Here is a 15,958-nt window from a genome sequence, read left to right on the forward strand (position 1 = left end):
GTGGTGTTGTCTTCATTTACGGACACCAAAAAGAGAGTTTCCTTGTATAAAAAATGTTTTGTGTTGTCAGCAAAAAAAATCCCCAAATTTGTGAAAATTCGCAAAACCTTCAGGAAGAAAATTCCAATAATTACTTAAAGAGTTCCCTTAAAAATGTCATAGATTTAAAAAAAAAAATCCCTGAAATTTGGCAAGAAAATTCTTGTAAATATTCTCAAAAATGAGTAAAAATCTTCCAAAAAAGTCCTTAAAATATCTAAAGTGATTACATGTATATCAGTAAAACTTCTTAAGAAACATTTAAAAAGCAAAAAAAAATTCCCCAAAGTTCTGAAAATTTGCGAAACCTTCTGGAAGAAAATTTCAATAATTCCTTAAAGTTTTTTTTAAGTCCCTAAAATGTGGTAAGAACATCCATCCATCCATCCATCCTCTGTACACCGCTTTATCCTCACTAGGGTCATGGGGGGTGCTGGAGTCTATCCCAGCTGACTCTGGTGAAGGCAGGGGACACCCTGGACAGGTCGCCAGTCTGTCACAGGGCTACATATACAGACACACAATCACACTCACATTCACACCTACGGACAATTTAGAGTAACCAATTAACCTCAGCATGTTTTTAGACTGTGGGAGGAAGCCGGAGTACCCGGAGAAAACCCACGCATGCACAGGGAGAACATGCAAACTCCATGCAGAAAGATCCCAGGCCCAGGCCGGGATTTGAACCGGGGATCTTGTTGCTGCAAGGTGAAAGTGCTAACCACTACGCCACTGTGCAGCCGTGGTAAGAACATTCTTGTAAAATTTTCAAAAAATGAATACAAATCTTTCAGAACGATCCTAAAAATATCTAAAATGGTTCCATATATATCAGTAAAACTTCAAATATTTTCTTTAAGAACATTCACAAATCAATCACATTTGTGAATGTTCTTAAAGAAAGATTTATTTTTTTCCACCAAAAAATGTTCTTAAATTGTCCAGAAAATTCCTGGAATTATATTTTTAAAAAATGAGTAAAAATCTTCCAAAAAATTCGCTGGATTTTAGTTGATTTTTTTATGAATGTTCTTAAAGAAACTTCTTTCTGGCATTTTTTTATTTCCACCAAAAAAATCAAATAATTCACAAAAATGTTGAAAATGTGGTCATCAGAAGTTTCACTGTGAAAATAGTTTTTTTTTTTTTTCCCACATTTTCAAACTTTAAATTTGCAAAACCTTCAGGAAGAAAATTCCAATAATTCCTTAAAAGTTTCCCTTAAAATTAAAAAAAAATGGCACAAAAATTCTTGTAAATATTTTCAAAAAATGAATTAAAATGTTCTAAAATCCTTTAAATATCAAAAGTGATTCCATATATATCAGTAAAACTTCTAAAATTTTCTGTAAGAAAAAAATTCCTGAAAATGTGGACATCACCGTGAGAATATTTTTTTCCTCCACATTTTCAAACTATAAAAGGATAACACGAGGGTTAATTTGGCCATTACAGTTAAATGTGTTATTTTAAATGTCAGCTTAGATTTACTGTCATCCGTAAAATGTGTTTCTTTCTTCACACAGTAACAGGCCATATGGGAGCGTGAGGAGGAGGCTGGATGCAGCCGTGGAACCTCCCTGTCCAACGGTGAGCAATGCTGATGTCCAAACAGTGGGTGGTGTGTGGCATTCATCCTCCCTGTGTGGCTGCTGGCTGCTAAACAATTCTTCCTACGACGTGTGATAGCGCTTTGAAGCACTCTACGGCAGGGCTGTCGAAGTCATTGTAGTTCAGGTTCCACATTCAGCCCAGTTTGATCTCCAGTAGGCAGTAAAATCACAGCATAACCTGTAAAAAATAGCCACAACTCCCAATGTTTCCTTTGTTTTAGTGTAAAAAAGTGCATTCTGATATCGTTCACATTTAAGGAGTTATCTTTTTACAAAACATTATGAACAACCAGACATTTTTTCAGAAAAATGACTTCAGTTACAACAACATTCAGCCTCAGTTTATCATTTAAACATTACAACTTGCAGATCACAGAGTGTCTACAAAGGAACACAATGTTTAGTCACAGTTATCTGGAACTGAACAAAATGGTATTTTACTTTATGATCAAAATGACAAAAAAAGACAAAAAACAACAAAATATGACAAAAGTAAGACTCAAAGCGTCAAAAAAAGACAAAAAAACAACAAAATATGACAAAAGTAAGGCTCAAAGTGACAAAAAAAGGACAAAAATCAACAAAATATGACAAAAATAAGACTCAAAGCGACAAAAAAAGACAAAAATCAACAAAATATGACAAAAATAAGGCTCAAAGCGACATAAAAAGGACAAAAATCAACAAAATATGACAAAAGTAAGGCTCAAAGTGACAAAAAAGACAAATCAACAAAATATGACAAAAGTAAGGCTCAAAGTGACAAAAAAAGACAAAAATCAACAAAATATGACAAAAGTAAGGCTCAAAGTGACAAAAAAAGACAAAAATCAACAAAATATGACAAAAGTAAGACTCAAAGCGACAAAAGAAGGACAAAAATCAACAAAATATGACAAAAATAAGACTCAAAGCGTCAAAAAAAGACAAAAATCAACAAAATATGACAAAAATAAGACTCAAAGCGACAAAAAAAGGACAAAAATCAACAAAATATGACAAAAGTAAGGCTCAAAGTGACAAAAAAAGACAAATCAACAAAATCTGACAAAAATAAGACTCAAAGCGACAAAAAAAGGACAAAAATCAACAAAATATGACAAAAATAAGACTCAAAGCGACAAAAAAAGGACAAAAATCAACAAAATATGACAAAAGTAAGGCTCAAAGTGACAAAAAAAGACAAATCAACAAAATATGACAAAAATAAGACTCAAAGCGACAAAAAAAGACAAAAATCAACAAAATATGACAAAAGTAAGACTCAAAGTGACAAAAAAAGACAAAAATCAACAAAATATGACAAAAATAAGACTCAAAGCGACAAAAAAAGACAAAAACCAACAAAATATGACAAAAATAAGATTCAAAGCGACAAAAAAAGAGACAACACAAGCTATACAAAAAAAGACACTAAATGACTAAAACGAGACAAAAACAACGCATAAAGCGAAACAAAATGAGGAAAATAAGACAGAAAACACCAACGAGACAAAAGGGAAACACAAAAGGACCAAAACAAAAAGCAAAACGACAAAAACATGAGATGAACAACAAAAATCTGACAAAACAAACAAGACAAAATATTACAAAAACGATGCACAACGTGACAAAAAGGAGAAACAACGCGACAAAAACAGGAGACAAATTACAAAAATCCGACAAAAAAACAACAAAAACAGGACAAAATATTACAAAAACAAGACCCAAAATGACAAAAGAACAAAGAACAATCTAGTATTTTACTTTATGATCAAAACAACGTGTCATGGTCTAGAAATTATTTTACATTTATAGTTTCATAAATCTGCAGTTAATGTCTTCTTTGTAATTTTCACACTTTGAGGGCCGGATTGGACCCTCTGGAGGACCGGTTTAGGCTCACAGGCCTCATGTTGGACACCCCTGGTCTACGGCGTGTTAGCCTGATTCAGTTGGTGCTTCAGAAAAATGCGACCAAGGAGTAGAAAGTGTAATTTAACCAGAGATATTTGTTTGTTTTGGACGTGCTCCTCACCACGGCGGGTCCAAAGAGTCAGCCAAGATAAGCACTTGTCTTTTGATTAGTGGCGCTGGAAACAATCCAGATGTTTCAATTAAGTCCGTAGTATTTGGTGCAGCTATTCATCCACGAGGCTGATCTCCTGTGATACGTAATCTCCTTACTGGAGTCAGAATGAGCACAGACGTCTGTCAGCTACAGGCCACACAGTGAAAAGGAAGTCAGTTACCGGTCAAACTGATGTACTTTTGTGTTAATAACGGACATATGCTTTAATATTTATGGCAGCTTTAACCGCATTTTTGCTAAAAATACACATATTAAATGTTAAATACACTAAATGTTGCGCTATTAATGGAAAAATGCTGTGATATTTATGTAAATTTCACATTTTTAAAGGTCACATTGTTTTTATTTACAGTAAAATATGGATTAAAGCACGTTTTTAACCCAAAAATATCAATACATTCCTTTACCGTAAATGTAGAAAATGTTTTACTGTGATTTTACGGCAGCATTCTGGCCGGAATTTTACCAAAAGAACAACAATTATTTTTTACAGTGTAGACAATTTCATGTTTTCCATTAAATCTCCCACTTTTATCCATGTGCTAACATAACTGCACAAGGGTTTTCTAATCATCAGTTAGCCTTTTAGCTAGCACAATGTAGCATTAGAACACAGGAGTGTTGGTTGTTGGAAATGTTCCTCTGTACCCCTATGGAGATATTCCATTAAACATTCCCAGCTAGAATAGTCATTTACCACATTAACAATGTCTAGACTGGATTTATGATTCATTTAATGTCATCTTCAGTGAAAACAAGCTGCTTTTCTTTCAAAAATCAGGACATTTCTCAAACTTCTGAACGGTAGTGTAAATATAACTCTTTATATTTTAAACCTGTCAAATGAAAAAGCACACTGATACATTTACCACACTTTTTATTTATTTAAAATTAGAATCTGTGTTTTCAGATTAGGCGCTGATAGTCAAATGAAATCCTTCTTATCTTAACCTCTGCCGTCTGGGGTTTGTTGTTGTTTTTGCTCTTGAAGCGTTTGCTGTCGTCCTGCCAAGACCTACAGAGGTCTGGAAGGCTTTTAGATAAAGGTTGAGGCCGCATCTGAGTTTGTCAAGGGATTTAAAAAGGAAATAAATTATTCCACAATAGGGGAAAGTAGCTCGGATTTTAATCGGGTGTCAGTTTGTCCAGGACTGACCACTACAGACCGTCTCCTCCTTCAAAAAGCCATCAGAGGATCTACGGGCGATTCTCACTAAAGTTATGTCAAAATGCATCTAGAATCAGAGATTGTCCAAATCTGACCTGTATGAGAGGCAGGCGTGGAATTACTTTACTCTGCCGCTCAAAAACATTAGAGCAAAACTATAATTTCTGAATGAAGCTACAGGAAAAGAGCAGCTGTTTATAAATTCTGTACTCTGATCAGACAAATTCAAAGATAGGGATTTTAGTCAGAGTAACGTTAGACGTGTTTTTATCTTAGTAAAATAATAGTAAAATAATATAAAAATATAATAGAAAAGGGCATTCATTTACATAGTAACTGTAAAAACAAAAAACAATAATAAAGAAAAACAAAATTAAAAAATAAAATAAAAAAATCAGACCAAAATTTAAATCGTGCTCTCATCAAAAATCTGTCGGTTTAAAATTGGTCATTCAGTCTTTTCATTTGAAGGTAAAAATACAGAATTTTGACTTTATCTAAATAAGCAAAAATATGTTAAGGTAAGATCAGACAATCCTTTATTGCTCAGTATGTCAGCGGAAATTTACATTGTTACAGCAACATATTTAGCAAATAAACACACTACTACTACTACTAATAATAATAATATGTACAAGGATGAGAAATAAAAATGAATAAAAGTGAACAACACAATATAAAGATGCAATTATTTTGCATCGGCTTTTTAACCCTCCTGTCGTCTTCATTTACAGGCACCAAAAAATATTGTTTCCTCGTCTGAAAAACACCCTAAAATCCAGCAAAAAAAAATCCCCAAATTTCTGAAAATTTGCAAAACCTTCAGGAAGAAAATTCCTTAAAAGTTTCCCTTGAAAATTTTATTTAAAAAAAAAATCCCTCAAATTTGGCAAGAAAATTCTTGTAAATATTTTCAAAAAATGGGTAAAAATTTTCCCCCCAAAAAATCCTAAAAATATCTAAAATGATTACATATACATCAGTAAAACTTCTAATATTTTTAAGAACATTGACATAAAAATAACCAAAATCCAGTGATTTTTTTTTTGTGTGTGAATGTTCTTAAGAAACATTTCTTTTTTTTTCCACCGAAAAATGTTCAAAAATTTCCCAAAAATGTTGAAAATGTGGACATCAGAAGTTTCACTGTGAAAACACATACTTTGTTCCCACATGTTCAAACTTTAAAACGGGTAAATTTTAACCTGCAGGACGACACGAGGGTTCAGGCTAAACGGGGTAAATAAAAGGAGAGCATTAGAGCAACTCTCAAACCTTCTGCCTTCTTTTTTTTATTTTTATATTCTACTTTCAGCAGCAAGCTCTCAGGAATTACATCCAAATGATGATGGACTTCCAACTTGTTTATTTCTTATGAACCAGCATTCTATATTTATTTCTTTAAAGTTTCCACCTACGTTGAGACATCAAACCTGATCACTGCCTCTCTCGGTTTTGTCACTCGCCCCGGATCCACGTGAACTTGTGGCACTCTGAGCTGTTGGATGAGCATGACGCTTTAGCTGTGTAGGGGTTCATCTGCCCTCACCGCTCTGCCCTTGCATGCTCCTGACCCAACCTTGTATGTAATTTACAGTGAAGGAAACCTCTGCCGCGATATATAGGATTACGAGACTGGAAAAACCAGCCGCCATTTCAATAGCTATAGGATTACGAGGCTGGAATATCTAATCCGTGCTACCTGACATGCACCCTAAATGGACGAGCATATGGGCTTTTGGGGTAGAATTACCTGGATCGTGTGCACAGGATGAGTAGGTCGTGGCTTTGTTGTTTCGACTTGGCTTCCATTCAGAGACAAATCTGATTTTATGAAAATATTTACAAGAATTTTCTTGCCAAATTTGGTGGATTATTTTTTAAAAATTAATTTTAAGGGAAACTTTTTAGGAATTATTGGAATTTTCATCATGAAGATTTTGCACATTTTCAGAAATTTTGGGAAATATTTTGCTGATTTTTTGGATATTTTTTCATACTTTTGGTGCCTTTAAATGAGGCCAACAGGAGGGTTAAAACTCGCTTACTGTAGCTTCAGTCGCCTTCTGAATGGAGGACTGCCGTTTTGTTTTCTCTGTAACTGAAGATTCTTCCTTCGCTTCGCTTCGGTCGCTTCACTGTTAAAGTTCTGATTTATTTTCCCTGAGCAAATGCTGCTATTTCTGTCAGGTGTTCGTGGCTCAAAGTCAGACTCCATGGAGGTGTTTCTACCTGTGCAGCGTCAGTGAAGTTCACAAACAAGCCTCCTGATTGAGGAACTGCTTTGTCAACACTGTGTGTTTACTGGTAAGGTGACAGTGTCACCGGGGAGATGGCTGGACTCGGGGGAGGGAGGAGGGATGGATGATGGATGGAGGGCTGTGTGGAAGGACAGAGGGGGGGACGTTATCCCTCTGGTACTCTGTCAGGACTCCTGAGACGAGTGACACTGCAGCAGCTGCAATCCACGTCATCCTGGAGCTCATATCTCACCCGTTTACCTCCCCTCTCCCACTTTTACTGACACAAACCGCTTTGCCGGGGAATGGATTGATTATTTACCCTCTCAGCCTGACTTGTACAGTCTATGATCGGCCCCTCGCTGTCCATCTTCCTGTCTCTCTTTGCCTGAAGCAGATGCTGTTACCAAGTGTTTAAGTGACAGGTCATAGCTCCTCAGTGACAAGCCAGGACAGAAAAGTCCCCATACGTGGAGGATGTAGAGCCAGCTGAGTGATGCATTCCTCCCTCACTGTACGTGCATGGGCCTTCCCCTCATATTTACCCTGACATTTATATTCATGCATGCACATCTGCGTGATGTTAACGTGAGTAGTAAGAGTCCCAGAGGCGACGGTGTGCTGGGTGATGTGTGGGAACGCATGGAGGCTGTAAAGTCTTCAAACAGTTTTCTGTGACCTTGAAGTCATGTGCCGGAGCCTGCAGCGGTCCGGCTCGCACCGCAGTGTTACCGAGGAGCAGCAGAAAGCCAACCCCTGGCTGCAGCAGGAGCAGAGTGAGATGAAGGAGTGATTTCTGGCTTTAGGCGGCCGCTTCTCCATCAGGTAACACAATATTCAACCTGTGCTGCCAAATTGGCCGCCCTCCTGAAAAAGTTCAAGATTAACTTTGATTAAAGTTTTCACTCCTTGATGGGATTCAGGCGGACTAAAAAAAAAAAAAGAAAAGGAAGTGTAGAGTTTCTTTAATTGGAAATTAACCTTTTAATTGCGCTCATCACTTTTCTTCAGCTGCTTTGTTAACCCTCGTGTCGTCCTGCGGGTCAAAATTGATCCGTTTTAAAATTTTAAAAATGTGGAAAAATATATTTTCACAGTGAAACTTTTGATGTCCACATTTTCAACATTTTGGGGAAATTTTTTGAATGTTTTTTGGTGGAAAAAAGAAATGTTAAAATTGTTTCTTTAAGAACATTCACACAAAAAATCAACCAAAATCCAGCGATATTAGACGTTTTACTGATATATATGTAATCACTTTAGATATTTTTAGAATTGTTTTGGAAGATTTTCACTCATTTTTTAAAAAGAATATTTACAAGAATTTTCTTGCAATTTTAGAGGATTATTTTACTTTTTAACAAAACTTTTAAGGGACATTTTTAAGGAATTATTGGAATTTTCTTCCTGACGGTTTTGCAAATTTAAAGTTTGAAAATGTGGGAAAAAAAATATTTTCACAGTGAAACTTCTGATGTCCACATTTTCAACATTTTTGTGAAATCTTTGAACATTTTTTGGTGAAAATAATATAAATGCTAGGGGAAAAAAGTTTCTTTAAGAAGAAAGTTTCTTAAAGAAACTACTAGAAGTTTTGCTGATATAGATGTGATCACTTTAGATATTTTTAGGGGTTTTTTTTTGAAGATTTTTCATTCCAAATTTGGGGGATTTCTTTTAAAATAAAACTTTTTAGGGAAACTTTTAAGTAACTATTGGAATTTTCTTCTTGAAGGTTTTGCAAATTTTCAGAAATTTGGGGAATTTTTTTGCAGAATTTTTGGATTTTTTTTCAGACGAGGAAACAATATTTTTTGGTGCCTGTGAATGAGGACAACAGGAGGGTTAACCTGACACCTTTAATTGCTGGAAAGGGCAGATGTACTTCAGTGGGAAGTGAGAAATCCTCAAGACATCTGCAGGATTTTCTTGGGAAAGACTGAAATGTGTGCCCAAAATATAATCTAATGAAAAATTCAAGTATTTATCAATACAGCTGACTGCACTCCTTAGTTGTTGTTTTTCCAAAGTGGAGCTGACGATTGCACGGTCGATTTCTGGAAAGATCCTGAAAAGAAATGCAGCTCAGTCAGTATAAATGCATAGAACACTGATGTCAGATGAAATAATAGTATGTGTCACTAAAGATGTAAAGGAGAGGATGCAGATGTGCACAGCTGTAGGGACCGAGGGCTGTGACAGAGGAAGGGTACAGTTTAATCCCCAAGGTGAGGCTGGATTGGACGATCCTGCAAGTGGGATGCTTACTCTGCAAGAAAGGAGGGAAAGAGCGGGTCCCACACTCCCTTCTCCTCATCAAACAGCGATTGGCTCCTGCAGAGTGAATCTCCTATCACAGAGCTCACCTATAGCCGCTGACAGAGGAGGAGGGAGCAGGGAGAACAAAGCCAGGTGACCCCCACATTTCAAACCCAGTGAGCTGGCCGCGCATGTGTTTCTGTGTTTGTCTGTGTTTGTGTGTGCGCGCCCTGTGCATGTTTGTGAGTACGTGTGGGTACCTCTGGCATCTCTGGTTTCCTGTACGGTGTTAAATTACCCAGCGGGAGCTTTAATAGAGCCAGAGACACTCTTGATTGTGAGTGTGGATGAGGGAGAGTGAAGGGAGGAAAGGGGGAGCAGAGCGGAGCCTCCACGCAGGATAGATAAGGACAACTTGTGCAGAGCCGGGGGACACGGGTGAGTGCTGCACACATCTGCACACAGCTGGATTTAAGCTTTACGTTTTCAGCTAAAGACACATCTGCAATTAAGCTGCGGTCATTGGATGTCTTTGGAGCTGGTGTGTCTTTCAATGTCAGCTCAGTGTCAGATGAGGCTAAGTTTGTTCGGACACTAGATTTTAGCAGCAAAAAGTTGCTTTCAGAAACAATTTAACTTCCAAGGAGACTTCACTCCTCTGTGTCTTCATCTGTCCTTCCGTTTGGACTCGGTAACCTCTTTCTGCTGACAGGGCACAATCAATACACTTATTTTTTGCCTGAGCTCCATGTGATATCCTTACATAAGAAGATGCAGGTCTACATCCTGGACTGTTATGTTATCTGCCGCACTGCGAGTGGAAATAGAGTCTCAGAGTCCCGCAGGGCCCTCAGTGTCAAGTGGACACCGAGGTTGTTGTCTTAAAGCTCCCATCAGGATTCGGTTACCTGTCCGAACGAGGCAAAAGAGCGATGAACAGCAACTTACAGATAAAGTAAATGTGACGCTACACTGGGAAAACAAGAAAAAAAACTCATTTGAAGTAACTTTTACCTTAAATCTGCCAATAGAACAAGTGAAAAATGGCTTGGGAAGATTTCTTGAAATACGATTTGATATTTATATTATTGAGATCTTAAAATTAGCTTGAAAAACTTATTTTAAGTTATATTTTACCAGGATTGTCAAGCTTAGGTGTCTTAAAATAAGCCAGACATGCTTTAAAAAAAGTAGTTTTTCACTCAAAAATAGATTTTTGCTTTCATGTAACCTCCTAATTTGAGATTTATTAACGCTCCTGCTGTCTTCATTTACAGTCACCAAAAAATATAGTTTCCGTGTCTGAAAAAAATCCAAAATATCAGCCAAAAAAATTCCCCACATTTCAGAAAATGTGCAAAACTTTTAGGAAGAAAATTCCAATAATTCCTTCAGAGTTTCCTTTAAAATTTTTATTTTGAAAAATCCCCCAAATATGGCAAAAAAAAATTCTTGTAAATATTTTCAAAAAATGAGTAAAAATCTACCAAAAAATACCAAAATATCTAAAATGATTACATATATATCAGTAAAACTTCTAACATTTTCTTTAAGAACATTCCCAAAAAAATCTACCAAAATTCAGTGAAATTCACTGGATTTTGGTTAATATTTATATGAATGTTCTCAAGAAACATTTTTAACATTTCTGTTTTTCCACCAAAAAATGTTCAGAGATTTCCCAAAAATGTTGTAAATGTGGGTTTGGCTGTGAAAATATATTATTTTCCCACATTTTCAAACTTTAAAACGGGCCAATTTGACCCACAGTACGGCACGAGGGTTAAACTTATTTTGAGTTTTCTTGTAAAATTCAACTCAAAACAAGATAATTTCAAAATTGTTTGACTGAACAAGATATTTAAGCTGCATTGTCTTAAAACAAGTCCCTCTATGTTGCTGAAGTGTCTCTTGTTAAGTGAATTTATCTTAAACCAAGTGGGATGAGACATTTGGACTAAAAACAAGACAAACAGACTTGGTAGGATTTGGAGTTTTTGCAGTGTAAACCTGAACCGGGTCCGGATAGATCGACCAAATCAGCAGTTACAAACGTACTATCACGCATTTAGAAATTGAGAAGGGTAGTGTGTTTTAGTTTTGATGAGTTTCTGTTTTGAGTCGTAAGCGAATGTTCAGTCGTTTTCGTACGGAATTGAAACAGTTTTGCAGCACATGATCAGCAATAACACTATCCATACTCCGTGTAAGCACTTTCACAGCCCGACTTGCCGAGCTTGTGTTTTCGTTTAGGTCATGGGAGAGAAATGGGAAAAAATAACTGTACAAGCAGAGTATCAGATGGCAGGTTCTCTGCTGATGCAAACAGGATCGGACAGAAAAATCTCTTTACCAACAAAACTGTGCTGCAGCATTTAACAAAATATAACACAACATTTCTTCCCCCCCTCCCTCCTGTTTTATAGATTACCAAAAGGGCTGAATCCAGAATTAGCGTCCAGCTGCCTGAATGATAACCAGGAGGTGGGAGGCCCTGCCAGGATCTTCAGCGTGGCTCTGGTTGTGGTGTTTCCTCTGTCTCCCAGACCAGGCTGATAGACGGAGGTGTGGCTGCAGTGACGAGATAGTGTGATGGAGGTGCCGCTTGTCAACTTTGAAAACATGGATGATGTCGGCATCAACCTGGGAGACCCGAACGACTCTGGATACCCGACCTCTCCCACCTCAGAGGGCCCCGATCAGACTCTCCTAACCCACCGTTTGACTTCTCCTCACCAGTCGCCACACAGAGGACGGCGTGGGCATCACTCCGCTCAGGAGGGGTTGTCGCCTTCCACTCCTCCGACTCTGACCACGAAGGCGAACTCCAGCAGCGGCAGTTTGATCTCCAATCTGAAGCTCCTGATCAACAGTGAGTCTCCCACTGACAGCGTCTTCAGCAAGATGCCGAAGGAACACTATGAAAATGAAGACTTGTTTGAAAGGCACTGCCTGGAAGAAAAAGATGAGAAAGTCATCATTAATGTTTCGGGCTTGATGTTTGAGACCCAGCTCAGCACCCTGAACAGGTTTCCGGAGACGCTGCTCGGTGACCCCATGAAGAGGATAAGCTACTTTGACCCAATGAGAAATGAGTACTTTTTTGACAGAAACCGCCCGTCCTTCGATGGGATTCTCTACTACTACCAGTCAGGGGGCAGAATCCGCAGACCAGCCAATGTTCCCTTGGATGTTTTTGCTAATGAAATAGTTTTCTATGAGCTGGGTCACGAAGCGATGGAGCAGTTCCGCGAAGACGAAGGCTTCATCAAAGAGCCCGAAGTCCTTTTGCCCAGCAACGAGCTCCAGCGACAGTTCTGGCTCCTGTTTGAATACCCAGAGAGCTCCAGCGCTGCCAGATCTGTAGCTCTGGTTTCTGTGTTTGTCATCGTCATATCCATCTTCATCTTCTGCCTGGAGACTCTGCCAGAGTTCAGGGACGACAATGACTTTCCTCCGGGTTTAACCCAAATTATTAACGGGACCCAAGACGGTTCCGCCCCGCATCCCGCCGCTAAAGACATCATGGCGTACGTCACAGACCCCTTTTTCATCGTGGAGACTATCTGCATCATTTGGTTCTGCTTCGAAGTCGGCGTTCGCTTTGTGGTGTGCCCCAGCAAGAGTGATTTCTTCAACAACATCATGAATATCATCGACATCGTGTCTATAATTCCCTACTTTGTAACCCTGGGAACAGAGCTGGCTACCACGCCCGACGACGACATGAACTCCAGTCAGAACATGTCCCTGGCGATCCTAAGAATCATCCGACTCGTGAGGGTCTTCAGAATTTTTAAGCTTTCCCGACACTCGAAGGGGCTTCAGATTCTGGGGCAGACCCTGAAGGCCAGCATGAGGGAACTGGGGCTGCTCATCTTCTTCCTTTTCATAGGAGTCATCCTGTTCTCAAGTGCCATCTACTTTGCAGAAGTGGATGAGCCCCAGACGCAGTTCGTCAGCATCCCTGACGGCTTCTGGTGGGCCGTGGTGACCATGACCACCGTGGGCTATGGAGACATGTGCCCCATCACCATGGGGGGAAAAATGGTCGGCACTCTCTGTGCCATTGCCGGTGTCCTGACCATCGCCTTGCCCGTCCCCGTCATCGTCTCCAACTTTAACTATTTCTACCACCGAGAGACTGAGCAGGAGGAGAAACAGGTGATGGATGCGGCAGCAGAGGCTGCCCAGAAAATGTCAGCGGCTAACAAGTACGGAAGCACGCTTTCACTGAACAAAAGTAACGGCACCTGGCAGAACGAGAAGAACGGCATGCACTGATAGGACGGCGTTTATTTACACAAAGGGCATGGAAAACACACACGGACAAACCAAACATATCCATCAGTGAGACACACCGGGTGATCAGCTCATCCTCCTTGCTGTTTTGTACTCAAACATGGCAGCATTTGTGCGGTTAATTACAGTATTAATAGGCACTGTGTGGCGGGACGGCATTTACACGAGCCGTCTGCCTGCATGTGGATGTGTCAAAGTGCAATTAACACAACTCAGCAGCTACTGTCAGTTAGCTTTGGTGGGAAAGACTGAAAGGAACGTGATAGCTCATAGGTGCTACAGACAGTAGCACAAATGAGCTTGAAAATGTAGATTGTCAGATCGAATATTGTACAGACAAGAAAGGTAATGCAGGTTGTGAAATGTCCTTCTGGGTGAGTTTATCCCACTTGAGAAAAGAAAACAAAAGGGTGTGCTAATCGTAGCATTTGAACTGGAAGTATACTCAGATCTCATATTCCGTCACAGCTCCATGTTAGTCGGCACGCCGTCGCATTCAGCAAAATCTAGATAGGACTTGGCATGGTTTTCAAGGGCAAGCGAATGTGTCCAGTGTAAGGCAAGAGGACATCAGCGCACACATTGTCTTATCAGCAAATCCATAGTTGTGAACGCTCAGCCAGCAGCGCCTCTCCGTGTGACAGAACAATATCTGTAGCCGGCATGTTAGTCTTGTAGGTAAGCTGCAAAGTATAGATCAAACCATTTAATGTCTTATAGCACGACATGCGGCAGCTTCAGATGATAAAACCACAGGCTGTTTTTTGTGTTTTTGCTCCAAAACCATGCAGATTTAGCTGTGTAAGGATCGCCCTATAACGTGTTATGGTAATGTGACTTTTCCCCTTTAAAAACCGGATCAAGTCGTTGCACTGAGAGCTTTATTCCACGTATCACTCACGCACTTTTTGGAGCTTTACATCATCCACTGTTGGCAGGGAAAAAAAAAATCATTAGAATGTATAGAAAAGTGAGATATATATTTGTGATCAGAGCGAGAGAAGGCACTCTTATTTGAACGTTTCTCCATTTGCCTCTATTCTCTCATTTTTTTATTGCATGGCATCGTGTGCCGAAATGAGGTTTAACTCCTATTACCAGTAACTGAAAGTTTGACTTATTTATCGTGGCTGAATGTATTAAGAGTATTTTAATCATATGCTAATTATCATTATATTCCACGTGATAGGGAAAGCCAATACCTTAACCGGATTTGTGAAACGAAGACGATATAAAGATGAAAGTGCACAGTTCGAGCAAAAATAAAACGAGCTGGTACAATATATGCATGCCACATTTCAGTCTTGAGAATGTATAAATACATATAAACGCAGCTTGTATTGAAATGTAAATGGATGTAACTCAGTCAATGCCTTTCTAATAATCCTACAATATGCAATAATGACGTGTGGGTGGAGGGGTAGCGTTTTGTTTTTTCGCCCACGGAAAGAGCAATACCTGCGGTTAGAATGAAATGCAATAAGGTGACGTCCATCCGTCCGTCACTTGGGTACTCAGCACTTTACGATGTAATGAAGCACTTAATATTTGAGGACTGTTGCTGTCTGTGTCAACACTGTACGGTATCATCATTTGCTCTGTTTAATTCGTCCTGCAGAGAGTGCCTTCCATTAAACACGTATCATAACTGTGTGACGTTTCCCTCACGTGATTCATTTTAAAGTGCACATGTGATCGAGCAGCTTTAAAGGTTTTCGCTTCGTTTTTGTTTTTTTTAACCCCCGTTTAACCTTCGTGTGTCGTCCTGCGGGTCAAACTGAGCCGTTTTAAAGTTTGAAAATGTGGAGAAAAAATTTATTTTCATAGTGATGTCCACATTTTCAACATTTTTTTGGAAATTTTTGAACATTTTTCAGTGGGAAAAAAAAAGAAATGTTAAAAAATAAGCTTCTTAAGAACATTCACATAAAAAAATCTGCCAAAACCCAATAAAATTTGCTGTGTTTTACTCATTTTTGAAAGTATTTACAAGAATTTTCTTGCCAAATTTGGGTAATTTTTTTAAAAATAAAATTTTTTAGGGAAACTTTAATGAATTATTGGAAATTTCTTTCTGAAGGTTTTGCAAAGTTAAAGTTTAAAAATATGAGAAAAAATATTTTCACAGTGAAACCTCTGATGTCGACATTTTATACATTTTTGGGAATTTTTAAAAAAAATTGTTGATGGAAAAAAGAAATGTTGAAAAAATTTGATGTAAAACATCAGAAATTTGCTGGATTTTTTGTGAATGTTCTTAATG

The 15,958-nt window shown here is 38.5% G+C and overlaps 1 protein-coding gene across 4 annotated transcripts in view; it reads left to right on the forward strand.

The window, feature by feature from the left end:
* Positions 1-15,348, forward strand: part of LOC110955599 (potassium voltage-gated channel subfamily A member 10-like) — a 29,628-nt gene extending 14,280 nt beyond the window's left edge. For 3 of the 4 annotated variants that reach the window (XM_051947904.1, XM_051947903.1, XM_051947905.1), the window contains 2 exons: positions 1,569-1,632; positions 11,820-15,348. In XM_051947904.1, coding sequence (XP_051803864.1) covers positions 11,986-13,677 — 1,692 coding nt within the window. In that variant the 5' untranslated portion in view covers positions 1,569-1,632; positions 11,820-11,985 and the 3' untranslated portion in view covers positions 13,678-15,348. Of the gene's footprint in view, positions 1-1,568; positions 1,633-9,126; positions 9,832-11,819 lie in introns of those variants that run through there. The other variant, XM_051947906.1, reaches the window with a different exon arrangement.
* Positions 15,349-15,958: the final 610 nt, after the last annotated feature.

Source organism: Acanthochromis polyacanthus, chromosome 5 (genome assembly GCF_021347895.1).
Source record: "Acanthochromis polyacanthus isolate Apoly-LR-REF ecotype Palm Island chromosome 5, KAUST_Apoly_ChrSc, whole genome shotgun sequence".
NCBI lineage: Eukaryota > Metazoa > Chordata > Actinopteri > Pomacentridae > Acanthochromis > Acanthochromis polyacanthus.